This window comes from Schistocerca nitens, chromosome 1, assembly GCF_023898315.1.
Source record: "Schistocerca nitens isolate TAMUIC-IGC-003100 chromosome 1, iqSchNite1.1, whole genome shotgun sequence".
Classification (NCBI taxonomy): Eukaryota; Metazoa; Arthropoda; class Insecta; order Orthoptera; family Acrididae; genus Schistocerca; species Schistocerca nitens.
The window spans coordinates 1,008,051,946-1,008,079,370 of NC_064614.1; the positions used below are offsets into that span (position 1 = coordinate 1,008,051,946).

Consider the following 27,425-nt stretch of genomic DNA (forward strand, 5'->3'; position numbering starts at 1 on the left):
CTTTCAAATTCTGAAGGTGGCAGGGGTAAAATACAGGGAGCGAAAGGCTATTTACAACTTGTACAGAAACCAGATGGCACTTATAAGAGTCGAGGGGTATGAAAGGGAGCAGTGGTTGGGAAGGGAGTGAGACAGGGTTGTAGCCTCTCTCCGATGTTATTCAATCTGTATATTGAGCAAGCTGTGAAGGAAACAAAAGAAAAATTCGGAGTAGGTATTAAAATCCATGGAGAAGAAATAAAAACTTTGAGGTTTGCCGATGACATTGTAATTCTGTCAGAGACAGCAAAGGACTTGGAAGAGCAGTTGAACGGAATGGACAGTGTCTTGAAAGGAGGGTATAAGATGAACAACGAGGATAATGGAATGCAAAACGAGGATAATGGAATGTAGTCAAATTAAGTCGGGGGATGCTGAGGGAATTAGATTAGGAAATGAGACGCTTAAAGTAGTAAAGGAGTTTTGCTATTTGGGGAGCAAAATAACTGAGGATGGTCGAAGTAGAGAGGATATAAAATGTAGACTGGCAATGGCAAGGAAAGCGTTTCTGAAGAAGAGAAAGTTGTTAACATCGAGTATAGATTTAAGTGTCAGAAAGTTGTTTCTGAAAGTATTTGTATGGAGTTTAGCCATGTATGGAAGCGAAACGTAGACGATAAATAGTTTAGACAAGAAGAGAGTAGAAGCTTTCGAAATGTGGTGCTACAGAAGAATGCTGAAGATTAGATGGGTAGATCACATAACTAATGAGGAGATATTGAACAGAATTGGGGAGAAGAGGAGTTTGTGGCACAACTTGACAAAAAGAAGGGACCGATTGGTAGGACATGTTTTGAGGCATCAAGGGATCACAAATTTAACATTGGAGGGCAGTGTGGAGGGTAAAAATCATAGAGGGAGACCAAGAGATGAATACACTAAGCAGATTCACAAGGATGTAAGTTGCAGTAAGTACTGGGAGATGAAGAAGCTTGCACAGGATAGAGTAGCATGGAGAGGTGCATCAAACCAGTCTCAGGACTGAAGACCACAACAACACAAAAACATGTAAGCTATATGTAAACTGCATGAGCCATAAACCAACGACACCACCAAAGATAAATTAATGAGTTTTTTGTGACAAGGATAATGTTTTGATACAATGTTAAATATCTGTATGTAACAAAGTAAGAAATACTCTCTTAAATTTATTTATTCATGTATCTTCACCCTTTTGTTTTCGGGAAGTGGTAGCGTACAGACATATTCTTGGCTCTGTTGCACCAGCATCGTTAAAAATGTGTATTTTAACTGTTCATTAAAAGTATTATAAAAATTTATTAGAAAAGGAATATTTATTTGCATGGTTATAAGCTCAAATCCTATCTGTTCATCATGTCACTTGACAGAGAGATCCTTCATCAAGAGGTTTGGTACAGACAAGAATAATTCAGACCATATCTGGAGGAGCATTCCTGCATCGAAACTATCACACTCAAGACTATATACAATGGAATTAATGTGAAGGTAATGACTCAGGCTTGATAGGCACCTATTGAACTTTGTTTACTTATACTAAAAATATTGTGCTTCGTGTGGCATATTGACAATTTCGATGGTTGCGATGATTATTTGGTACCGCACACTACTGGAATCAGCAGTACACAATGCAAATTATGTTTATTGACCTTGAATGTAATGATATTAACGATCCGTTGATACTGGTATCAGTTTAAGTTCACCCCAGATTGTGCACAGATTCATAAATTACCTTCAATTTTTTTTTACTCTTCTTTCCAATTATTCAAGCACTTATTAATCCATTTCCACATCCCTATTCATAGGATTTTAATCCACAAATGAAGATCTTCATACTGGACTCTTAACACTGATGCCATACTTTTAATTGTTATTTATGGTAAAGATAGTGTCTCTTAAAATACTATCTTGAAATACATCATTCTATAGCACAACAGAACATCACTATTTATCTAAAATCACATAATGACTGAGGTTAATATAAATATGGGACGATGTCCCAAGAAACCCCCATTCATCGAACTATTGAGGCTCATAAATTCAGATAGTACCATAGCCCATCCAAAATCAAACCTACTAGCTACTGCCTACAGAAGAAAGACTCTTGTATAGCCATCCTCAATCAGATCATATCATATCATCATCAATAGATAATTTATATCTAAAAACAAAGATGTTGTGACGTACCAAACGAAAGTGCTGACAGGTCGATACACACACAAACATACACACAAAATCCAAGCTTTCGCAACCAACGGTTGCTTCGTCAGGAAAGAGAGGGAAAGATGAAAGGATGTGGGTTTTAAGGGAGAGGGTAAGGAGTCATTCCAATCCCGGGAGCGGAAAGACTTACCTTGGAGGAAAAAAGGACAGGTATACAGTCGCACACACACGCGCACACACACGCACACACACAGACTGTGTCTGTGTATGTGCGGATGGATGAATGTGTGTGTGTGTGTGTGTGTGTGTGTGTGTGTGTGTGTGTGTGTGTGTGTGTGTGTGTGCGTGTGCGCGCGCGCGTGTGTGCATGCACGCGCGAGTGTATACCTGTCCTTTTTTCCCCCAAGGTAAGTCTTTCCGCTCCCGGGATTGGAATGACTCCTTACCCTCTCCCTTAAAACCCACATCCTTTCGTCTTTCCCTCTCCTTCCCTCTTTCCTGATGAGGCAACAGTTTGTTGCGAAAGCTTGAATTTTGTGTGTATGTTTGTGTGTCTATCGACCTGCCAGCACTTTCGTTTGGTAAGTCACATCATCTTTGTTTTTAGATATATTTTTCCCACGTGGAATGTTTCCCTCTATTATATTCAATAGATAATTTGTATGTGAAGAAGACACTGCATTGATTCTGAAAGTTAGGCAGAGAGGTGTGTGACTGTTGGCTGCAAAGTCTTTCCAACACATACAGCTTTTCTGGTAGAAAAATTGGAGACGGATTTGCTCAGAGTTTCCAATATGGTGCATGCTATAAAATATTCTATTATGTCTCAGCACTATATTTTTTACTGATCATCTTATTAAACACTCTGTGATGGCAGAAAACTGGATTCCTTCACAACCTCAAACATAGCTAAATGCCAAGTAGGACAAGTTATGGACTTACATCAACTGCTGACACACATCATCATGCTCTGTCAAGTAACAAACTTGTGATTAATTTTATATGAGATTAATTATTAGTTCAGTAACTACACCTTGGAAAGACACCTATGACACTGAATAAGGTGGGCAAAGGCAGGTGAATTTCAAGAAAGTAACTTTAAAAGTGGTTTACAGCCTTTATGAATTCCAACACTACTAAGACAAAACACTAAAGCTCAAATTACTCGCATGTTGTACACAAACACATCTCAGTTACAGTACCACAAAATGAAGCAAATCTTTGTGCCGTACATAACTGCAAAATAAATGAAGGGTAAGCATGAGAAAAAGTATTCCTAATACAATTCAACAAATTGCAATATATGTTCTAGTCAGCCTAACAAGGGAAAGAGTTGACAGTCCAACTATGGTTCCCCGGATTATGAGAACAATGCCTGAAAGTGATGTGTTTCATTCCCAGTCGTGTGAGGACTCATTTTGCATTATAGTATCACGGCACTGATGGTATATTTATCTTGAGCTCAGTGATTATCTGCAGCAACAAGCAGGCATCCTGGTAAATCTCATCTCCATGGGACTAGTGGTTGTGATGATGTCTCGCAAATGTGTGCAATACAGTATATATTAAAATGTCTACCAAGCACTTTTTTATAGGTCATACATATACTGAGCAGGAAGTACATATTTCTCAAAGATAAACAGGTGCAGAACTGGAACTTATTTATATCTTTCAATTAGGTTGAGCCACATGCAATACTGTTCAAAAGAGTAAACTGCCTTCCGACTGTCTTATTACATTTATCCTTTGGTCTATCTAGATTTTGGCTTTTATGCAATTATGAAGTACAATGCTAAAAGTTGTTAGACTATAATTATGTCATATCTGTTTTCGCAGTCTGTCGGAAAACTGAGGACAAATAAGTCAACTTGAGAATCTGCAACTCTAAAACATTTGTGAAGATTTCTTACCTTTATAACATTAAAGCTAAAGCTTGTGCACGACAATATTTTGTATGAAGAGAACTATAGAAATGACCTTAAGAATCAGATGTTGTTGTTGTTGTGGTCTTCAGTCCTGAGACTGGTTTGATGCAGCTCTCCATGCTACTCTATCCTGTGCAAGCTTCTTCATCTCCCAGTACCTACTGCAACCTACATCCTTCTGAATCTGCTTAGTGTATTCATCTCTTGGTCTCCCCCCACGATTTTTACCCTCCACGCTGCCCTCCAGTACTAAATTGGTGATCCCTTGATGCCTCAGAACATGTCCTACCAACCGATCCCTTCTACTAGTCAAGTTGTGCCACAAATTTCTCTTCTCCCCAATCCTATTCAATACCTCCTCATTAGTTATGTGATCTACCCATCTAATCTTCAGCATTCTTCTGTAGCACCACATTTCAAAAGCTTCTATTCTCTTCTTGTCCAAACTATTTATCGTCCATGTTTCACTTCCATACATGGCTACACTCCATACAAATACTTTCAGAAACGACTTCCTGACACTTAAATCTATACTCGATGTTAACAAATTTCTCTTCTTCAGAAACGCTTTCCTTGCCATTGCCAGTCTACATTTTATATCCTCTCTACTTCGACCATCATCAGTTATTTTGCTCCCCAAATAGCAAAACTCCTTTACTACATTAAGTGTCTCATTTCCTAATCTAATACCCTCAACATCACCCGACTTAATTCGACTACATTCCATTATCCTCGTTTTGCTTTTGTTGATGTTCATCTTATATCCTCCCTTCAAGACACCATCCATTCCGTTCAACTGCTCTTCCAAGTCCTTTGCTGTCTCTGACAGAATTACAATGTCATCAGCGAACCTCAAAGTTTTTATTTCTTCTCCATGGATTTTAATACCTACTCCGAATTTTTCTTTTGTTTCCTTTACTGCTTGCTCAATATACAGATTGAATAACATCGGGGAGAGGCTACAACCGTGTCTCACTCCCTTCCCAATCACTGCTTCCCTTTAATGTCCCTCGACTCTTATAACTGCCATCTGGTTTCTGTACAAATTGTAAATAGCCTTTCACTCCTTGTATTTTACCCCTGCCACCTTCAGAATTTGAAAGAGCGTATTCCAGTCAACATTGTCAAGAATCACATACACAAGACAAAATTTTAAACATGGACTGTTTTATAATCAAGGGCTATGTAAGGTACAAAATTCAGTTAACCATTTTCTATTCCTATTGTAAGTTCGTGCACTGGGCATCACCCCACCATGCCTTGAAATTTCTTCTCTCATCCTAGTTTTGTATTAAAGTCTCCAAGTAGAATTTTAATATTATTATACTGTATGGCTGCTACCAGTTGGCCAAGTTCACCCCAAAGGTTTTCTCTTTCATCCTTGTCAGTTCTATTTTTGACATTAGTTTGAGAATGAATATTTATCAGTGTGTGCATTTTGTTTTCCACATTATTTGTTAACAATGACATTCATAGGGCGTTACATGAAAAACCCTCAATGGAATCCAATATTTTACTGAGTATCAAAAACCCATCCCTAACTGTGGAATCTTTTCTATTGCCCTTTTGCCAAGTGGTCTATTATAAAGCTGATATCCTCCTGAACCATGGACCTTGCCGTTGGTGGGGAGGCTTGCGCGCCTCAGCGATATAGAAAGCTGTACCGTAGGTGCAACCACAATGGAGGGGTACCTGTTGGGGGGCCAGACAAACGTGTGGTTCCTGAAGAGGGGCATCAGCCTTTTCAGTAGTTGCAGGGGCAACAGTCTGGATGATTGACTGATCTGGCCTTGTAACACTAACCAAAATGGCCTTGCTGTGCTGGTACTGCGAACGGCTAAAAGCAAGGGGGAAACAACAGCCGTAATTTTTCCCCAGGGCATGCAGCTTTACTGTATGGTTAAATGATGATGGCGTCCTCTTGGGTAAAATATTCCGGAGGTAATAGTCTCCCATTCGGATCTCCGGGCGGGGACTACTCAGGAGGATGTCGTTATCAGGAGAAAGAAAACTGGCGTTCTACGGGTCGGAGCGTGGAATGTCAGATCCCTTAATCGGGCAGGTAGGTTATAAAATTTAAAAAGGGAAATGGATAGGTTAAAGTTAGATTTAGTGGGAATTAGTGAAGTTCGGTGGCAGGAGGAACAAGACTTTTGGTCAGTTGAATACAGGGTTATTAAAAAAAAGATCAAATATGGGTAATGCACGAGTAGGTTTAATAATGAATAAAAAAATAGAAATACGGGTAATCTACTACAAACAGCATAGCGAATGCATTATTGTGGCCAAGATAGATACGAAGCCAATGCCTACCACAGTAGTACAAGTTCATATGCCAACTAGCTCTGCAGATGATTAAGAGATTGATGAAATGTATGATGAAATAGAAGAAATTATTCAGATAGTAAAGGGAGATGAAAATTTAATAGTCATGGGTGACTGGAATTAAATAGTAGGAAAAGGAAGAGAAGGAAAGGTAGTAGGTGAATATCGAATGGGGGTAACGAATGAAAGAGGAAGCTGTATGGTAGAATTTTGCACAAAACATAACTTAATCATAGCTAACACTTGGTTCAAGAACCATAAAAGAAGGTTGTATACCTGGAAGGAGCCTCGAGACACAGAGGTTTCAGATAGATTATATAATGGTAAGACAGAGATTTAGGAACCAGGTTTCAAATTGTAAGACATTTCCAGGGGAACTGCAGATTAAAACTGAAGAAACTGCAAAAAGGTGGGAATTTAAGGAGATGGGACCTGGATAAACTGAAAGAACCAGAGGTTGTATAGAGTTTCAGGGAGAGCATAAGGGAACAATTGACAGAAATGGAGGAAAGAAATACAGTAGAAGAAAAATGGGTAGCTTTGAGGTATCAAATAGTGAAGGCAGCAGAGGATCAAGTAGGTAAAAAGACGAGGGCTAGTAGAAACCCTTGGGTAACAGAAGAAATATTGAATTTAATTGATAAAAGGAGAAAAAATAAAAATGCAGTAAATGAAGCAGGCAAAAAGGAGTACAAATGTCTCAAAAATGATATCAACAGGAAGTGCAAAATGGCTAAGCAGCGATGGCGAGAGGACAAATGTAAGGATGTAGAGGCTTATCTCACTAGGGGTAAGATAGATACTGCCTACAGGAAAATTAAAGAGACCTTTGGAGAAAAGAGAACCACTTGTATGAATATCAAGAGCTCAGATGGAAACCCAGTTCTAAGCAAAGAAGGGAAAGCAGAAAGGTAGAAGGAGTATATAGATGGTCTATACAAGGGCGATGTACTTGAGGACAATATTATAGAATTGGAAGAGAATGTAGATGAAATGGGAGATATGATACTGCGTGAAGAGTTTGACAGAGCATTGATAGACCCGAGTCAAAACAAGGCCCCCGGAGTAGACAACATTCCATTAGAACTACTGACAGCTTTGGGACAGCCAGTCCTGACAAAACTCTACCATCTGGTGAGCAAGATGTATGAGACAGACGAAATACCCACAGACTTCAAGAAGAATATAATAATTCCAATCCCAAAGAAAGCAGGTGTTGACAGATGTGAAAATTACCGAACTATCAGTTTAATAAGTCACGGCTGCAAATTACTAACACGAATTCTTTACAGACGAATGGAAAAACTTGTAGAAGCCAGCCTCGGGGAAGATCAGTTTGGATTCCATAGAAATGTTGGAACACGTGAGGCAATACTGACCCTACGACTTATATTGGAAAATAGATTTAGGAAACGCAAACCTACATTTCTAGCATTTGTAGAGTTAGAGAAAGCTTTTGACAATGTTGACTGGAATACTCTCTTTCAAATTATGAAGGTGGCAGGGATAAAATACAGGGAGCGAAAGGCTATTTACAACTTGTACAGAAACCAGATGGCAGTTATAAGAGTCGAGGGTCATGAAAGGGAAGCAGTGGTTGGGAAGGGAGTGAGACAGGGTAGTAGCCTATCCCCAATGTTATTCAATCTGTATATAGAGCAAGCAGTAAAGGAAACAAAAGAAAAGTTCGGAGTAGGTATTAAAATCCATGTAGAGAAAATAAAAACTTTGAGGCTCCCCGATGACATTGTAATTCTGTCAGAAACAGCAAAGGACTTTGAAGAGCAGTTGAACGGAATGGACAGTGTCTTGAAAGGAGGATATAAGATGAACACAACAAAAGCAAAATGAGGTTAATGGAATGAAGTCGAATTAAATTAGGTGATGCTGAGGGTATTATATTAGAAAATGAGACACTTAAAACAATAGATGATTTTTGCTATTTGGGGAGCAAAATAACTGATGATGGTCGAAGTAGAGAGGATATAAAATGTAGATTGGGAATAGCAAGGAAAGCGTTTCTGAAGAAGAGAAATTTGTTAACATCGAGTATAGATTTAAGTGTCAGGAAGTCTTTTCTGAAAGTGTATGTATGGAGTGTAGCCATGCATGGAAGTGAAGCATGGAGAATAAATAGTTTAGACAAGAAGAGAAAAGAAGCTTTCAAAATGTGGCGCTATAGAAGAATGCTGAAGATTAGATGGGTAGATCACATAACTAATGAGGAGGTACTGAATAGGATTGGGGAGAAGAGGTGTTTGTGGCACAACTTGACTAGAAGAAGGGTTCGGTTGGTAGGACATGTTCTGAGGCATCAAGGGATCACTAATTTAGTATTAGAGGGCAGTGTGGAGGGTAAAAATTGTAGAGGGAGACCAAGAGATAAAATACACTAAACAGATTCAGAAGGCTGTAGGTTGCAGTAGGTACTGGGAGATGAAGAAGCTTGCACAGGATAGAGTAGCATGGAGAGCTGCATCAAACCAGTCTCTGGACTGAAGACCACAACAACAACAACAACAAGAACCCTCCTGATTCCATCAGGTCCTGATCAGTATTACATAAATGTTGAAGAGCTGTGACATATATCTTGTGCTGATATAAGCTATCTGTTTTATGTTTCAATTTACCGACATCCTTAAAGGAATGGAGAACAGTTAACTGAAATTTGTATAAAACATGTGTTGGTTTTGGAGACAAGGAGCTTTAAGAGAAGACCACATAAGTAAATGAATTGGAAACATCCCAACGTCAAGCTAGGAGAGCTTCAGATAGATTATATAGCCATGGATCGGAAATTTCTTAAAGGAATCTCCAATGCTAAAACCCTAGACTTCAAAAGCTACGTAGAAAAAGAACTTATGATTCTATAGGTATCATTAATAATACAATACATTGCGAGAGATCGAAACACCTTTAAGTGATAATCTAGGAGCAACTTTTAATGGATTAAAAGCATGGCTGAAGAAGTTGCTCCATTGAAGAAACTGAAGAAATACACTTGCTGGATTGAGGAATGTGATATGGCAATTTTATGCAGGCATAGAGCTCTATTAAGTGGCTAAAAAAGTTACAGGGAGGAATTAATCACTGCTAGACAATCAACAGCTAAAGAAATTACAAGTGCCAAAAGGAAATTTCATTAGGAATCACTAAAATCTATCGAGGAGGCTTTCAGCCAATATAAGATGAGAGATTATACCAGAGATTTTAACAGTACTAATCGAAATATACTTCACCCACTCTTATGGTGAAGGATATGAATGGACAGGTAGCACATAACAATTATGACAGTACTATGATTTCAGCTGAGTACTTTAAACAGCTAATAAACAGTCTGGAACCAGAACATAATTTGGAATTTACCCTTAGCTAAGAAGCAAAATGCATCTAGAAAAGTCAAGACTCTCACTCCATCCAGACGAAGTACAAGCAGTGATTAATTCACTTCAGATTTATAAGGCAGCAGGTGAGAATCAACTAGTGGCCAAGCTTTGGAAGTATGCAAATGTACAAACTATTCTAAATTTACATAAACATATAATTGACATTGGAATACTGAGAAATTCCCAGAGGAATGGAATGGTACAATAAGGAGATAGATAGGAGATGGATCAGGTCCAAATAATTAGAGAGTCTTATGCTTGCTGGACACTACTTAAAGAATTCTCTCTAACGTTTTGGTATTGGTTAAAAACAGTCTTGGTTGCAATTACACTTGCTGGACCACTTGCAACCAAGACTGTTTTTAATCAATACTGTTAAGCACTGGTTTGCTGTACCAGGTGTACCGGTATGAAATGAGCATTAAGATACAAATGTGTCAATAGCAAACATTTGTTGTGAACGAGCCTTAATTTTTTTTATTTATTTTTTTTTTTTTTTTGTTTGGTTGGTATGACATCTGTCAAAGATATTTAGTATACATCAAGTCATGGAACAAACATCATGTGTTTTCATCGTGTTAACAATGTTGAATTTAGTACCAAAAAGTGATGATTTGCGGGAAGTATTAATTTTTTTGTTTTCATTTGAAAAAAAGTGCTGCAGAGTCGCATCAAATGCTTGTCGAGGCATATGGTGATCATGCTCTATCAGAAGCAACATGCAAAATATGATTTCAACAGTTCAGAAATAATGATTTTGATGTAAGAAATGAAGAACGAGGAAGATCACCAAAAAAGTTCGAAGACGTCGAATTGCAAGCAATATTGGATGAAGATTGTAGTGGACTGACAAGGCAGCCAGTCCACAGAGACGGGTAGCCGAAAGGGCACACGTACACACACGCCGACTGGCGCGAAGTCTGGAACAGGATTCGTAATGAATGTGATAAAGAAAAGAACGTAGCTACTAGAACACTTAACTTTTATATCGTCCTTTGGTATACAGCATTCTTGATGATACAAGTGAGACTATCTTGAGATACATGCAATGGTACAAATGGCGCCTTGCTAGGTTGTAGCCATTAACTTAGCTGAAGGCTATTCTAACTGTCTCTCGGCAAATGAGAGAAAGGCTTCATACGTGTAGTCGCTAGCAATGTCATCCGTACAACTGGGGCGAGTGCTAGTAAGTCTCTCGAGACCTGCCGTGTGGTGGCGCTCGGTCTGCGATCACTGCCAGTGGCGACACGCGAGTCCGACATGTACTAATGGACCGCGGCCGATTTAAAGCTACCACCTAGCAAGTGTGGTGTCTGGCGGTGACACCACAAAGATGATACTTTGAATCCGAAGCAAATGGCAGCAATGCTGAATGTTGCACAACAAACTATTTCTGACCGTTTGAAAGCTATGGGAAATATTCAAAAGTGTGGAGAATGGGTGCCACATGAATTGAATGAAAGACAGATGGAAAACCGAAAAACCATTTGTCAAATTTTGCTTCAAAGACATGAAAGAAAATCAATTTTGCATCAAACTGTTACTGGCAATGAAAAATGGATTTATTTTAAGAATCTTAAATCAACTGCAAAACCAGATCGATTCGGCAAGAAGACAATGCTCTGTGTTTGGTGGGATCAGAAAGGTGTTGTGTATCATGAGCTTCTAAAACCCAGTGAAACTGTGAATACTTATCGCTACAGACAACAAATGATCAATTTGAAATATTCATTGATTAAAAAAAGACCAGAATGGGCCAGAAGACATGGCAAAGTAATTTTTTTACATGACAATGCACCTGTACACAAAGCAAAGCTGGTTCAGGATACAATCAAAACACTTGACTGGGAGCTGCTAACCTACCCGCCATATTCACCAGACTTGGCCCCTTCCGACTACCATTTGTTTTCATCAATGGGACACGCATTGGCTGAGGAACACTTCGATTCCTACGAAGAAGTCGAAAATTGGGTGTCTGATTGGTTTGCTTCAAAAGACGAACATTTCTATTGGCGTGGTGTCCACAAATTGCCAGAAAGGTGGTCAAAATGTATAGAAAGCAATGGTCAGTAGTTTAAATAAAATGTTTTTACTTTTCAACTCCAAATTAGTGTTTCATTTTCACAAAAAAACGCTCATTTTATACTGGTACACCGGTATGCCACAGATAGATTGGAAGAATTTCTAAGGTTTTTTATTTCAGAATCCATAAACTGTGAACACGAAGGTGGTTTTCATCCTGGATGAAGCTGTCCTTATCAAATGAGTAGACTTAAATGAATAATGAAGCATGAGGTGGTCAGGAACAAGAAGCTAGCGATCCACTTCATCAATTTTTAAAAAAGCCTATGATAGTATCCATTACAAATCTCTACTGTCTGTTCTTACAGAATTTAGTTTACATCAGAAACTTATCCATCTCATTACGGTCACCCTTCGAAATACTAAATCTAGAGTAAGGTTCAGAAATGAAGTCTTGGCCTTTGACAAGGTGACGGATTGTCTCTATTGCTGTTTAATTGTGTGCTGGAGAAAATCATGAGTGAATGGAATAAGATATGTCCACCATCTGTTAAGACTAGAAGAAAGATTCGACTTGAGTATCTTGCATTTACAGACGATTTGGTCGTGTTTGGCAGCAGTATCGACAAAGCAAAGTTTCAGATAGAAACTAGAATGATTAGCAGAAAAGGCTGGGTTGCAAATTTCTTTTGAGAAAACAGATATGATACCCACCTTCCGTGCCGACACATCGCATATTATACCCCATAATGCTCAAAAAATTAAGATGGTAGTAAAATTTTACTACCTCGTGAGATGATTACCTGGAACGCCAATGAAAGTGCTTCAAGAGGTAATAAAACATTAAAGCTACAAGGAGCACAGAGAACTACGTGGCCAACTTGCAAAAAATAATCTCTTTCAATAAATGCTAAAATCTGTCATTATTCCTCCATCATTAAACTGGATGCAATATATGCAATTGAAACACTATTTAAACTAAACACTCAAGCAACAACTGGTAAATCGCAGAAAGTTGATAGAAGAATATTCTGAATGATTATAATTAAAAAAAAAAAAGTTAATGGTCAGTGGAGGCTCTTGCCCAATTCGGTTTTTTATCAAGACAGTGAATCCATTGTTTATACGATGCAAAAAAAAAAAGAGTTGTATATTTTGTCCACATTTCTCGCTCACCGAATGCTAGATTCCTGAAAAAACTATCTGACTAATTTTGGAACAGTAAGACAAAAAACAACTGGTTTGAAGTAGTAAAAATGGATCTGAACGAACTGAATATTACCAAACATGAATATGGAGAAGCTGCTTCTGAACAACAAACACATCGACTGACATTCAAAACATCACAGTGGAAGATGTATTGGGAAAGGAAGAAATTGTTGACTGCTAATATCTTAACTTATACATTGTAGACTGTTATATATTGTTTGATTTTAGTGCTCTAACGTGAGCATACACTATGTAAATAATAAATAAATCAAGGGCTATGTCATCTTATATCTCAGGCATGGAAGTATCTACAACACATTTTTTTAAAAAAAGACAATCTTGAAAAGAGAGAATCTTCGTGGTCTTCTTCACCCTTGCTGAATATTTCTAGAATACTGACAATGATGACTTACTCCATTTCTCTGTGTTTCTGTCACTGCCAGGACAAAATACAATGAACTTAATGATTATTTTTAAACCTGAAGTTTCCAACTTTCAAGATTGCGTACTGATGAATTACTATATTCACAAATAAAACAATGGAAAAGCCACAATGGAATAACGGTAATATTACAAAGAGGACTGACTGCTGTTGATCATATAGTGAAAACATTGAGTCACATGCAGGCATAACAAAAAGACTGTTATACATTTGAGCTTTCGACTAAAAGACCTCCTTCTAAGGTAGAAAAAATGCCCACATTCACACAAGCACAGTTCTCTCTCTCTCTCTCTCTCTCTCTCTCTCTCTCTCTCTCTCACACACACACACACACACACACACACACACACACACACAGAGAGAGAGAGAGAGAGAGAGAGAGAGAGAGAGAGAGAGAGAGACCCCGGACTGTATACAGAAACTGTGCCTGATGGGGGAAGCAATCTGTGGGTGGTGGGGGTAAGGAGCCTGACATAAGGAGGGGGAGGGAAAGCAGGGGTAGGGTTGGGGGAAGATTTAGTGCTGCTGTGAGATATGGTTAGGACAGCCTATGACTGCCAGATGCATAGCTGGGAGGCCCTGCTCTGAGTGTGGGGAGCAGAAAAAGAAGAAAGTAGAGGAGGGGGAAAAAGACTGGGATGAGTTGGTGGACTACAAGGCTGTATAGTGCTGCAGTGGGAGCAAGAAATTGATACGTGAGGGAAGGACATGGACTAGTAAGGGTTGAGGCCAGGGGAGTTATGGGTTGATTGATTTGTGAGGAGGGGACCAAACAGCGAGGTCATCAGTCCCATCGGGTTAGGGAATGGTGGGGAAGGAAGTCGACCATACCCTTTCAAAGGAACCAACCCGGCATTCACCTAACACAATTTAGGGAAATCACAGAAAACCTATATCAGGATGACTGGATGTGGGTTTGAACCGTTGCCCTTCCAAATGCGGGTCCAGTGCGCTAACCACTGCACCACGTCGCTCGGTGGGAGTTACGGGAATGTAGGATATATTACGGGGAGAGTTCCCACCTCCTCAGTTTAGAAAAGCTGGAGTTGGCACAGGCTGTGAAGTACAACGTGTTGGGCAGCATGTTCAGCAACTTGTTGGTCCAGCTGTCTCTCGGCCAAAGTCTGACGGTAGTCACTCATGCAGATAGACAGCTCGTCGTTGTCATGCCCAAGTAGAAAGCAGGACAGTGGCTTGTAGACCAAATGACTGCTTTCACAGATAGCCTTACCTTTGAGAGGACAGATGATGCTTGCGAGTGACCTCAAGTAGGTGGTGGTGGTGGTGGTGGTGGTGGTGGTGGTGGTGGGAGGGAAAGGTCTCGCATTTAGGTCTATAGTAGGAATATGAGCTACTAGCGTGGTGATGGGATTGACAAGGATATGTTCGGTGAGTAATGGAACATAATACAGTGGGAGGGTTAGGGAGGATAGTGGATAGGATATTCCTCACTTCAAGGCACGACGATAAGTAGTCCAAACTCTGATGGAGAATGTAACTCAGTCGCTCCAGTCCTGGGAGGTACTGAATCATGAGGGCAGTGACCTTTTGTGCCCAGACAGTGGGAATATGGGAGGTGCGTAATCCCATTCATCTGCTGCCTCTCCCTCCTGCATTCATATCCCTCACAACTGCTGCCTCCCCCTGAGCCACCAATTAACCCTCCTCAGCCCCCCTTCCTTCCCTGCCTCTCTCCCCCTCTACCTACCACAACCCTCATCCCAGTTTACCAGCCAAATTGCGGCCTCAGCATTCTATGTTCGGCCAGCACAATGAGCTGTACAAGTGTGGTGTGTGTGTGTGTGTGTGTGTGTGTGTGCGCGCGCGCGCGCGTGCAGATATTCATCCAAAAGCTAGCAAAGTTTTCATTATTTTATTGTTTGCCTGTCGCCTGTCGACAGCTCAGTGCTTCTACAATTTGGTGAGTTGTTTCCACTACTCCTCAATTATTTATTCAAATTCAATTTCATAACTGTCACAATAACATCTTTCATTCGAGTTTGTTTCCTGAATCACTTATTTGTTTCCCTGTCACTGTTTGTAACTACCAATGTGCAGCTCCCTAGTGCTCCCTAACAATCAAGTCGTCGAATGATTTTTGTTTTAAAGCCCATTCTAACTGCAATAAATCAAAATATGATTAATACAGATTGTAAAACTTGTTTGAGACAATGTCATCTGTTCTGCAAAGTAGAATTAGTGTACCAAAAGCAAACCAAGTTATTTTTACTCTTGTTTTTATCATTTTGCTGTCCATTCAGTTCCTGTCTTCAATTTTCCTAAACACAGAAACTCGCCATCATTAAAGAACCTCAATTATCTGACCTTCGATTAAACAACTCATCAGACTATCGAATCATGTGTCCAATCATCCATCTGTGCTCCTCACCGAACAGTATGCCAGTGTTATCGACTGATTTTACTCTTGTCACAAAAGGTGTCCATCTGAGTCACACCCCTCACACACACTCAGTTGACAGACTACTGTGCTACTGTACTGTTCACTTTACTATATGCCTTAATCTCCTGCTTTATCTGTGTATGAAGCTTTTTACTGTACTACTTTTAATTTCAAAGTTGCAATGTAGTTTTGTACAATTTTGTAGGTTGGGCTTAAGAAGTGTAAGGCATTCCGAGTGGCTAAAAGTGGCTACAAGTTAGAAAACAAATATGTTGTGTGCACGAGTGAACAGAAACGAAATGTTCAGCACAGACTTGACAAAGGTGAGTCAGTTACTAAATTAGCCATTCAAACAGGTGTCGCATTGACTGAGAATTTCCTGTTTCTTTGTTATAAATCTAATTTTTCTTACTCAATTTTGATTTATTAAATCATTTTGAGCTCTGTAAATGACATGTTTCATTCTCCTCTGATTATCCGACATTTTTAGTCATCCAATCACCGTCTGATCCCAAAAGTGATTAATCAATTCTGCATTTTCTTTTTGATGTGATAATCAGATGTTATTTCAGTATTTCTATATTTGATTTGAGACCACTCTTAAGATTTTTGTTGAAGTTTACCTACACTTTTCCTGTAGGCACTGAGCTAATGATAGCTGATTATTGGCATTTTCTATGGGTGATAATGAAATGCCTTTGTAGCATGTCCATCTGCCATGTGGAGTATCCACGTTCAATTCTGGTACTGCCAAGGATTTTTCCTTGGTGGTAGGACTGGAACAGGATGCACTCTGCTTCACGATAGCAACTGAGAAGCTGCTTCAATAAGAAGTAGTTTCTCCAAGGTTTGGGAAGCCCAACAACTAAGAGAGTAGTGCACTGACCTCGTGCACCCACACAATGCCACTGTCAGAGGAGGGCACAGCAGCCAAGAGATACTGAGGTCCATCAGGGCCAGTACACCAAGCTGTTGTGTGTGTTATTGAGTGCAATTTGGAGTTAATTTTATTACTATTAAATTGCTCAAACCACTGGATAATTGCGCAGAGATAATTATAGCTCCTTAGTTCACCTCTCTCTGTACTGCAGTATGACTGAGTGATGGATAGCATATATTATTTCTCCTACTATTCATAAAATTACAGGTAGGAAAGTGGTCAAAATGATGTTAACACGTGTGCTTCACAGCTCACACAAAATATTAAGTGGAAAAATGTGCAGCAACAAAACAAGTGACAAGGAAGTATGAGGACCATATTTTTCAATCTGTCAAAGGCTCAAATTAAAACAAGAGTGAATTTCAGAACTGTTAAGCACACACCATATAAACCTGTTGGGGATTTTTGAACAATCACTGAGTTAGCTGAAACATACAATGTAATGGTGAAGCAGGTTTCCTCTCCTTTCTGCAAAAACACAATCCCTGCCTGTTGAGCCATATGCGTTGAAGTTCCTCCTTTGAGCCGAAATGCTACTCAACCACATCCATCATACACAAAAGAAATGGAAGTTGACATATCCACACTGTGATGAGGATAATCCATTGCCTTCCACGTAATCACTGGAGGAGTTCCACAGATGCAGCAGTATCGTTTGAGCAACTTCATGTACCAGGATGACAACACATGGTTGCTTTGAAACACTATGCATACTGTATGCAATGTTTATACTGTTCTGCTAAAATGCTGGTTGTAACCTATGGCTTCTTCAAATGAAGAACTGGAGGGCAACATGATGACACGGTTGAACAACAGGAGAAAGATTTTTTGTAAAGCTGCACAATGGTGAAGAAAGTCTCAATCGCTAAGGTGACTATGTTGAAAAACAGTTACAAACATGTGTGTATTACCTACTCATAAATCTAATAATCATAGTTGTCTCAATTTCAATTGCACATTGTGCAGCTGCTTTCCAAATTAGGTGTAGAATAAATGGATATAATAATAAACTATACGGCTGCAACGATAAACAGAGGATAGGCTTTCATCACTTTATGATCTAGGGGTTTCTTAATTCAATAAAATTGGCTTCAATCTGTAACAACGCTCAATGGAAGTGATACTGTCAAGTTTTAGTAGGTTTGATTCCTCCTCAAAGTGTGGGACTTCCTCTCAACTGCCTGGTCAAGTTTGCTTTTCGGTTGGAAGTAGTAAGGGAATTCCCACTCCAATACAACCACACTGACTAATTAAGTGAGGTATTAAAAGCAGTTTCCCCTTTAACTATGGATTAAAAATTAAATGTACTGTATAGATAAATTCATTATAAAATTTCGTTCAAAACTGTGTGTCAGTTACATTAAATACTGAAAAGCATAGCAAAGTCTCATGAATCACAAATGTGACATAGTGGAATACACAAAAGGACAATACTTGATGCCTCGGTTGGAAATTCATAACCACACTAAAAAATGGGTTGAACAAGAAGTTTCACAGTTTGCTCATTCTCCGAGATTGATTTTAGCCTTGCTCAATGCTACTGCACAAGCCTCTGTAATTAGTTATACCCTTATAACCATATTAGTAAAAATGTTACTCATCTAAAATGGGAGAACATCCTTTTTAGCTATTTAGTAATGGGAATACAGCAAGCAGAACAAGCCTGAAAATACGTGCATAACATGCAGTCTGATGTTCGTGGGATGTATCTCTACAATATTTATAGCATCCAGAATTCTACCAACATGGGGTAAGATTAACACACACACACACACAAAGTTTTTGACAGATCTTTGATGTGCAGCATCATGTACACTGCATATTTTGTATTATGATACTATGCATATTTCGTATTACAAAAGTCTAAATTCAAATTCCACCAAAAACAGCATGTTAGTGTTGAAGCATTGAAACAGAGAGTACAAGATTGTGCTGTGATTTTGTAAGCCAATCATAGCCCACGTCACATGACCTCGCCAACCGATGACACCAAATAGTCGGAGCATAGGGCACATAATGTAGTCAGCCAAAAGCAACATTACAGTTAAGTAGCGTGAACACACGAATAGGAAAAGTTAATGGTTTAACCATAAAAAAAGCGCTATGCTTTCTCATATAATATTGGTCTCTAAGATTAATAAGCTACAAGAAAAGCTAAGCTTTCACTTATAATATTGGTCTTCTCTTGCGTGTGTAATGCTTACAGATACATCACACAAATGTCCCAGTGAAATTTTAATAATGACATAAATGTCTGGTTTTCTGGGTTCAAAATTCTTCTAAGTGGCTGACCCTCAAAGTGTTAAGTTTTAAGTGAGAGTCAAATGCTCTGTGATTTAAGAAATTCACCACATATTCTCACATATAATGTAATTCACCTTGTGTAAAAGGAAATTTACTCTGAAAGTAACACTTTTCAAACTACCATTTGCAATATTTTCCTGCTACCTGTTGGCAATAGGTTCATTCCAATAGTGCCAGAGAGCACCAGAAAACGGGTATCTTTTGCTGCACATGCACAGCTACGATGACATAGGAAGCCTGTGTGTTTGTACGTATAAAGCATTAAGAGATCTTACATCGTGTCATATAAGAAACAGGACATCGGGATACTCCAACAGCATCATACTTTTGTAAACCATACTAAAATACAAAATTCAACTTAAAGAGCACATTTGTATGTCCAGATTCACAATGAAGTAGGCCCCAACCTGACATTACGCTTTTCAGTGTAGTTTTTGGGATGTACATTTTCTTGGAACACCACCATTGTATTATCTCATGTTTGGTTCTTTACTATGGCAGAATTCCGTTGGTGCCAGAAGATGAAAACATGCACTTTAAATTCAGCAAACAGTTGAAGCTAGCCAACAGTGTGGAATGAAGCACTTTATTTCAAATAAATTGACTGCCTCAGTGGAAAAGATTAATAAGAGCCAAATTTCTTTAGCAAACCAACAAAAATAATTTCATTGTTCTGCAAGGCAACTGATTAATGATTGAATGCCAAATATGTGGAAATAAGAAAATGAAACTAATAACATATTTCAGCCTCCCGTAATTATGTGAATATATTTTACTTCATTCGATAATTCTCGGCCACAGAAAGCCATTTTGTACTCGTTTGACACGAGAGCTGTAAATGAAGCGGAAACGGCAAGATCACTCAATGTCAACATGGGTCATGTGGAGGCTAACCCTTCCCCTCTACAGCTCAGACTGTTCTGCGATTGTGCAAATGTGGCAGCTTGGGTGCTCCAGAAAATTTTTTCCTGGTAGCATATGGCTGCCTGTTGCTACTGCCAATATAGTTAACAGCAGTACTTTAAATAGCTAGATGCAGGAGATGGTACACTCACATACGACTCAACTGAGCGTGAAGCTGCTGACAAATGCTCACACGAACCTAATGCAAACAGTTGTGACATCATTGTCATCAGAAGCAGTTTTTTGTTATGAAGTATTGCACCTTCATCCTAAAGCCTTTGACACATTTTGCTGTGGCAGATGCTTGTGCATGCACTGTGTTTTGCTGTTGTAAATGGCACATTTCCTTTGCAACTTAATTTTTATTTTAGCTGCAGTAGCGGAATATAGTAATATTCTTTTTTAGAGTGTCAGTTCCTACCAGTCAAACTTACAAAAATTTAACTGAAAAATTCCCATAATTCTTAAAAAGTCCCAGGTTTTTCCCGGTTTTCTCCCAGATGAAAAAATTTCTGCGTTTTTCCAATATTTCCAGGTTGGTCCAGTGCATTTACACCCAGTTATTGATTTCTGTGTAAATGACTGGTGCCCCAGTCAATACAGGCACCAATTTTACATATTTATGTCAGGTTGCATAAAAGCATACATCAAAAAGTGCAAAAAGCAAAATCCATGCATCACATTAAAGCCATTTGTTGAAAAAGATTACAACAGCTAGGAACAAAAAAAGAATTTTGATACTTCAGGTAAAGATGATTTTGCTGTGAACTACGAAGATGTTATAACATGCAACTTGCATTTTTCGTCTCTGGTACGTTATATACTTACTGTCTTTAATTTATCCAGGAATGACATGAAAAATTAAAGTTTACTACTGAAATATCGAACATATGATACAAGGATTTATCATGAAATTATTTTCATTACAATTATTGCTCTTACCATTATCATTTAACTGGTACATTTTATTAGGTTGAATGGATACAATGTGTTAAATCAGCACTCATATAAACCATGTAAATTTCTTTCTTTTTGGTAATTAAGTTGGTCATTAATACCATTATGAGTTCAAGACAATATTAATGCAAGGGACCAGTCGCATACAATTTAAGAACAAATTTTAATATTAACTTCATAGTTGTAACTGTTGTTTCTTGTGAGCATTTCATTTGGGGTTTCAAAGCAATCATTTTAACACAGAAAAAGTAACAAGACCGTGAAGAAAGGAATAAGATTAAAGCTTAACATTTGATCAATGATGTAATTACAATCAGAGGACAAGATTACAGTGGACAAAGATGGGATAATCATACCTCCCCCCCCCCTCCCCTTTCTTTTCTTTTACTTTCCAATATTGACTGGCTTTAGGTTTTCCATAGTTCTCCTGAAATCCTTCAGGCGAACAGCAGGGCAATTCCTTTGAAAAAGAATAGTGCCGATTTTCTCAGAGAACTGAGAGGAAGCTATGTTGGAAAAGGTCTAACAGAATCTATGGTCTGGGTACACAACAGCGGAGAGCATGTGGAGTCATTCCGTGAGTGCATTTGAGGAGAAAGAAAGTGCAGGTAGGTATGAGGATTTTCCAGGTGCATCCAGTTTAGATGCCTGATCTGGGTATTTTCCCTGGGGTCAACAATCGGGTAATTTGAATAGCTAGGAAATTGGAGGACGGTAGTAGTGTAACAGAGAAGAACTTGGGTGTGCCAAAATCACAGAGGTAGTATCCCAATTTTCCATCAGAAGTAGTCAGTAAATGGCACTTTTATGAAAGTGGCCAGTGAGTAGTCTTCCTCAACAATAATGAAGTGGATCCGACAGCTACATAGCCAATGGTGCTGGCAAATTATATTTCTAGCATCCACCACCTAGTAGAAACAAGACCAGTGCCATTTAGGGATGGCATGGTTCACCCTCCAAGACTTATCATTTTCTCTTTACTTGTGTCCATAGTACTGAAATATTTTAGAAAGGACATTTTCTGCCTAGACTGTTATTAAATGTATTTAGTCATCATGATAATAGTTTTGGCCAATTATGCCATTTTTGAGTGACAGCTCACTATGGAGTGCACCAATGCATTGTCCTCTTAACAGAACACAGTCCTTGTGTTAACAATTTTTAAATATTTCATTAGTAAAATAAGACAGGAGTCTATCATTTATATAAAAGAACGTAGCACTTCACATAATCTGTATCATCTGTGCTCATAATTGCCACTGCACATGCACCATGTGTGACTTCTGACTCTCTGGGACAAAAAGCCTCATGATTCAAAAATACGGAAAAACAGTGTGCTAGTGTCCTTTCAAGAAGGTATCAGAGCACATCAGTGAGGTTAATCTGTCAGTAGCTGTTGGTGATGTATAGTTATTTCCTGGTTTAAGGACTGGGATGAAGAGAACACATCTTCTAGCTGAACATAGTGAAAGATCTCCAGTAAATAGCGGTAGTCAGTCGTGTTCAGATGTTTGACCATACGATTATAAACTGAGTCATGGCCTAAAGCTGTATTGTAAGACAGCTCTGGAGCCTAACCAGTTCACAGTCATGAAAACTTCAGTTTATAATTTAGGGTTACAGGGAGTGAAGGGTAGGGATGTCTTCAACTTATCTTCAATAGGTAGCTGGGTAAGAAGAGGATACTGACATATTTGCAAAGTGGCCTGTGAGATCTTCAGCAACAATTGAAATCAATAGAAATACCATCATCAAGGAAACCAGGAACAGCTGTTGATCTAGTGGCCCCGTAGACAATGGAGTTTAGACTGTGCCTGGGTTAAGAAGCATTTGTTCCCAAGGAGGAGACTAGCACTTCCAGCACTCTTTCTTATTATGTTTAATCAGGTGGTTAGTATTTGAATGGAGCCAATTACAATTGATCAGGGGAATCAGAGAAGATGTTGCTTGATATGTTGCAGGGCCCTTCATAGGTTCTGAATAACTGTTGCAGATTAGAAAGTCCCTCCCATACAATGCGATAGTTCCCACTGGGAGGGGGCTCTGCATTGAAATCCCCAAGTAAGAGAATGAGGGGAGTGGATTTGTCAGTTTAAGGTGACGATGTCATGATACACAATTGCCTGCTCAAGGGTAAATAAATGTTGCAAATGGTGATTGCTGGGGTCATTCACCCTCGCATGTTATTGCTTCCAAAGTAGTATGGAGGGGAATCCATTCATTAATGACATCTGTGCAAACAAACATACAGACTCCTCCAGATGCTCTCCTGGGGCCAGTATGGTTCTGACAGAAGTCACTATAATACTAGGTTACCAGTAGATGCCAGAGGAAGATACTACTTCTTTGGCTGCGAACATGAAGTTGATGTCCCCAAGGGTGGTGCTGCAGGAATCACAAGAGGATAGGGCTAAATGGAAGGAGGGGGGGGGGGAGGGAGGGGGGGAGGACCTAGGTACAACAAGATGGGAGGGAATACCTCCCCAATTTACTTGTATGACAATCAGAGGTTGATTTTGAGGAAGTGCAGGGAATAAGTATTCAAGGTACTGCTTAACTTAGCCACAGAAATGGCAAAATTCAATACCACTGGGATGAAATATAAGCGATTATACTTTTCCTGGGTTTCAAAATATGAAAGTCAGTTTGAGACATTCCTTAGTGCGGGCAGCACACTTTGAGGATAGGGGAGGGTGACTGTCTCCACAATTGATACAGAATGGTTTATGCTCACATGGTGAGTTATCATGAAGTAGCTGACCTCACTCTCCACAAATTGGGTTCTTCATGCATATATGTCCAAAGCTCTGCTTCAGTATTGGAAATTAGGGCCAACATATAACAACATTAAACAATGATTTTGACTTTTTCACGAAGCAAACCCCGCTCAAAAGTGAGGATAACTGCCCTAACGTGAACCTTTTTGCCTGGTGGACAGTGTCATAATCGGCACACGAAGTGGAACTCTTATTTCTGCAGTATTTGCGCAATTCTTCATCTGTCGGCAGCATTAAGTCCTGGTGAAAAATCAGATTCTCTTCCAAATTCAGGCTCTTCTCTGGTGTTGTGGCAAGTTTCTAGCAAGAGATTAATGCATGGGACTGAGTAGAATTTTTTTAAGACAGAACAATTTTGTAATTTATTGAGGCAAGAGATTTCTCCAAACACATTTTCAATATTACCTACAAAGAACATCAGCTTAATATATAAAACGCTCTATCCATCAGTCTGGATGTAAATCAAGACCTGAGGGAAGTAAATTTCTGCAGTTTCATGAATCTGGTTTCCTTCCAGTGTGTTCAAGGAGTGGGGTCATACTGACCTGCACTGAAGCATTCCGGTCAGCCTAAAGGAACTGCTGCAGACTCACTGGCAGATAACTTTGGTTTTTTCACTGCACAAGATATCCATAATGATGGTACCTACTGTGCACTAGGGCTCTCTGCTGGGCACCTTCCAACCACAGAAATGGCTGTCTTGAGAATCACTGCCTACTGTCTGAAGTCCCAGTAACCCTAAAGGGACATGCATCTACTCCTATGAGTGCTTGGGGAAGGAACTGCTCAGGCATCAATACCATGTTCCCTGCGTAGTCATGGGGCTACCACTGCATGGGGAACTGACAACCCTCCATATGGACTGGCTATTAGGTGACCTCTGCTGCATAACCCACAATTCCGTAAAAAAATTTGAAAAGGTGGAGTTCAAACATGGACGTGGGGAACAAACATCAGTTAATTTAAATAAATGGTGTAAAATAAATAAAGTGGGAAAAGTTTTAATCAGTGTCCTATAAACAAGCTAGTTGGTCAACACAAGGAACATGACTTAACAGAGAAAAGATAGTCAGAGAGTAATATTGCAGCACAGGAAAGAAATACTGCAATGGCTTGGGACCAAATGCATACACTCACAAAAGAGTTGGGAGCCCCCTTGGAGGGTTTCTCAGTTAATCTTTAAAAGCAAAATAATTATTGTATTTACCTGATAATCTGGCAACTTGTACAGGATGACCTTTCTATTAGAATCACAAGCAACAAGATATTGGCCATCAGGTGAGTACGCACAATCTGTCAATGCCCCAAGATGAGACAACTCAAGCTTTGGACTCAGATTAGCACCAGTCATTGCATAGATATGAACCTGAAAAATTAATTCCAAACAACATGTCATTGGATAAATAACAATACAAGACAGCATATATCATTCTAATAAATAATTCCACAGATACATATTTTGTCTGAATCATGTAGTATCCTAAAAATCCAAACATTTTATGTCTACACTACAAATCTTCCCAGAATTATTAATTAACTACTATCTGTTTTCCTGGGGAAGAACAGGAACTTGTAAAGTACAGTTCCTCTTGCTATGTTGTAATTGCAAAATTTAACATTCCATAATACGATTTGCCAAATGAGCCTTTAAAATAAGCATTCATTATCACAAATAATGGAAAGTTCAGGCTGTAAAAATAACAATATGAAAAGGATAGATCCAGGATGGAATAACAACATGAAAAGGATATGTGCACCAAATAATTCAGTCAGCCTAAAGAAACTGCTGCAGCCTCACTGGCTAATAACTTTGGTCTTTTCACTGCATTGCACAACTCTTAAATCCCACCAACACACCTACTAGTCTTTCCACCTTCTCTTTTCTGCCCTCTTTCCGATCTGCATGTTGCCACCCCCCCCCCCCCTGCCGCCCCTCCTCCTCTTCCTCCTCCAAACAAATGAGAAGCATAAGTAGGTTGAGGACAGGGACATGCAAAGATTGAGGCCCAGAGGTGGGGAGTAAAGGAAAGTAGTATATCAAATTACCTTCCATTACAAGAGCAGAATGCACTCAACAACTGTGATAGGACTTTCAAAATGGTAGAGAGCAGCAATCAGTCATCGGTTCCATTCTAGCTTTATCAGAGCACATCCAGATTTCGGCTAGTAACCAGCCATTATCAACGCAGTATTTCAGAGTTGTTATACATACTCTAGTACAACTACACCTGTCACAGTTCATTAAAGAGTCTTTAATGTACTGTCACAGGAACCCAAACAACAGGTGTAGACATACTAAGGAATGTTTAGTAATTCTGAAATACTGCACTGATAATGGCTAGTTACTGGATCTCCTTTAATAAAGTTAGAACAGAAACAATGACAGACTGACTGCTACTATCTACCATTTTGAAAGGAGGATATGTTGTAAAAAGAGTTCCTATCTGTGCAGTTCAGAAAAGCTGATGTTGGTAGGAAGATTCCAAATGTCACTGGTTGTGAAGCAGTCACTGAAGTATTTAAGTGAAGCACATCATGTTGTGAAGCATTTTCAACTACTGGCGGTCCAGCAGTCTCTCAGTAACATTTCAGTAACGAACATTTACGCAGACAGGCAGCTTGTTAGATGCCATTCCCACATAGAAAGCATTTATCCTTCACAATGGATCCTTGATCCTTTCATCTGCACCAATAACGGAAATTTTCCTTACTCATACTAGAACCCAGTCACAAATACTGTTCATGCGATGTTGCCTAGTTAATGGGATTCTCCTCCCCCCCCCCCCCCCCCCACACTCCAAATAGCCTGACCAACAAATTACCCATCTCCAGCTGCACTGCCTCCCTCCACAATGACCTCTATCTATTCAAATCCTATCAATCTGAAGCCCTCACCAACCTAGTCCTGCAAAACTGTATAAATCAGGCCCAAACCACCTTGTAATACCTCCTCATGATCTGTGCAATTCTCTTGCTCTGCAATCCCAAATTTCACGCATCTCCCGGATTGAATCTGTTGCTCTCCAGGAACTAGACACTATGCAAAATGCCACCTCAAAAACCTCTCCAAATTGCACACGTCCTACTCCTATCTTGGACTGCCAATACATACCAACTCTACAAAAGCCTCCATCAAACCTCCCTCCCCATCTCCTCATAGCAGACAACCCTGCTTCACAGACCTACTATGTTTGACACACTCTGAGAAACTCCTTCACACCAACATATGGAACACAGAAACTGAACAGGTCCAAAATACTATCAGAACCTTTCCCCCTAAAGCCACAGTCACACAGGAATACTAATCTTTTCCAAATGCATTACATTTTGACACGCTCCCAAATTTTTTATTGCTGGGATTGTTAAAAGATGTTCAGAACTTGTAAGGGGTGTCCCAAGAGTATATGTCTAACATACGATGACAAGAAGATAGAAGAAGTGGACAGTGTTAAATTCTTGGGATTACAGCTTGATAATAAATTCAACTGGGAGGAGCACACCACAGAACTGCTGAAGTGTCTTAACAAATCTCTGTTTGCAATGTGAATTTTGTCAGACATAGGGGATCTAAAAATGAAAAAGCTGGCATACTATGCTTACTTTCATTCCATAATGTCATATGGGATTATTTTTTGGGGTAATTCATCAAGCCA

At 39.3% G+C, this 27,425-nt stretch overlaps 1 protein-coding gene across 1 annotated transcript in view; it reads right to left on the reverse strand.

Moving 5' to 3' along the window:
• The window catches only part of LOC126195538 (actin-interacting protein 1), a 177,767-nt gene that overhangs the window by 13,918 nt on the left and 136,424 nt on the right, over nucleotides 1-27,425 (reverse strand). The window contains exon 12 of the mRNA XM_049934165.1: nucleotides 24,980-25,138. Within this exon, the coding sequence (XP_049790122.1) occupies nucleotides 24,980-25,138 (159 nt within the window). The remainder of the gene's footprint in view (nucleotides 1-24,979; nucleotides 25,139-27,425) is intronic.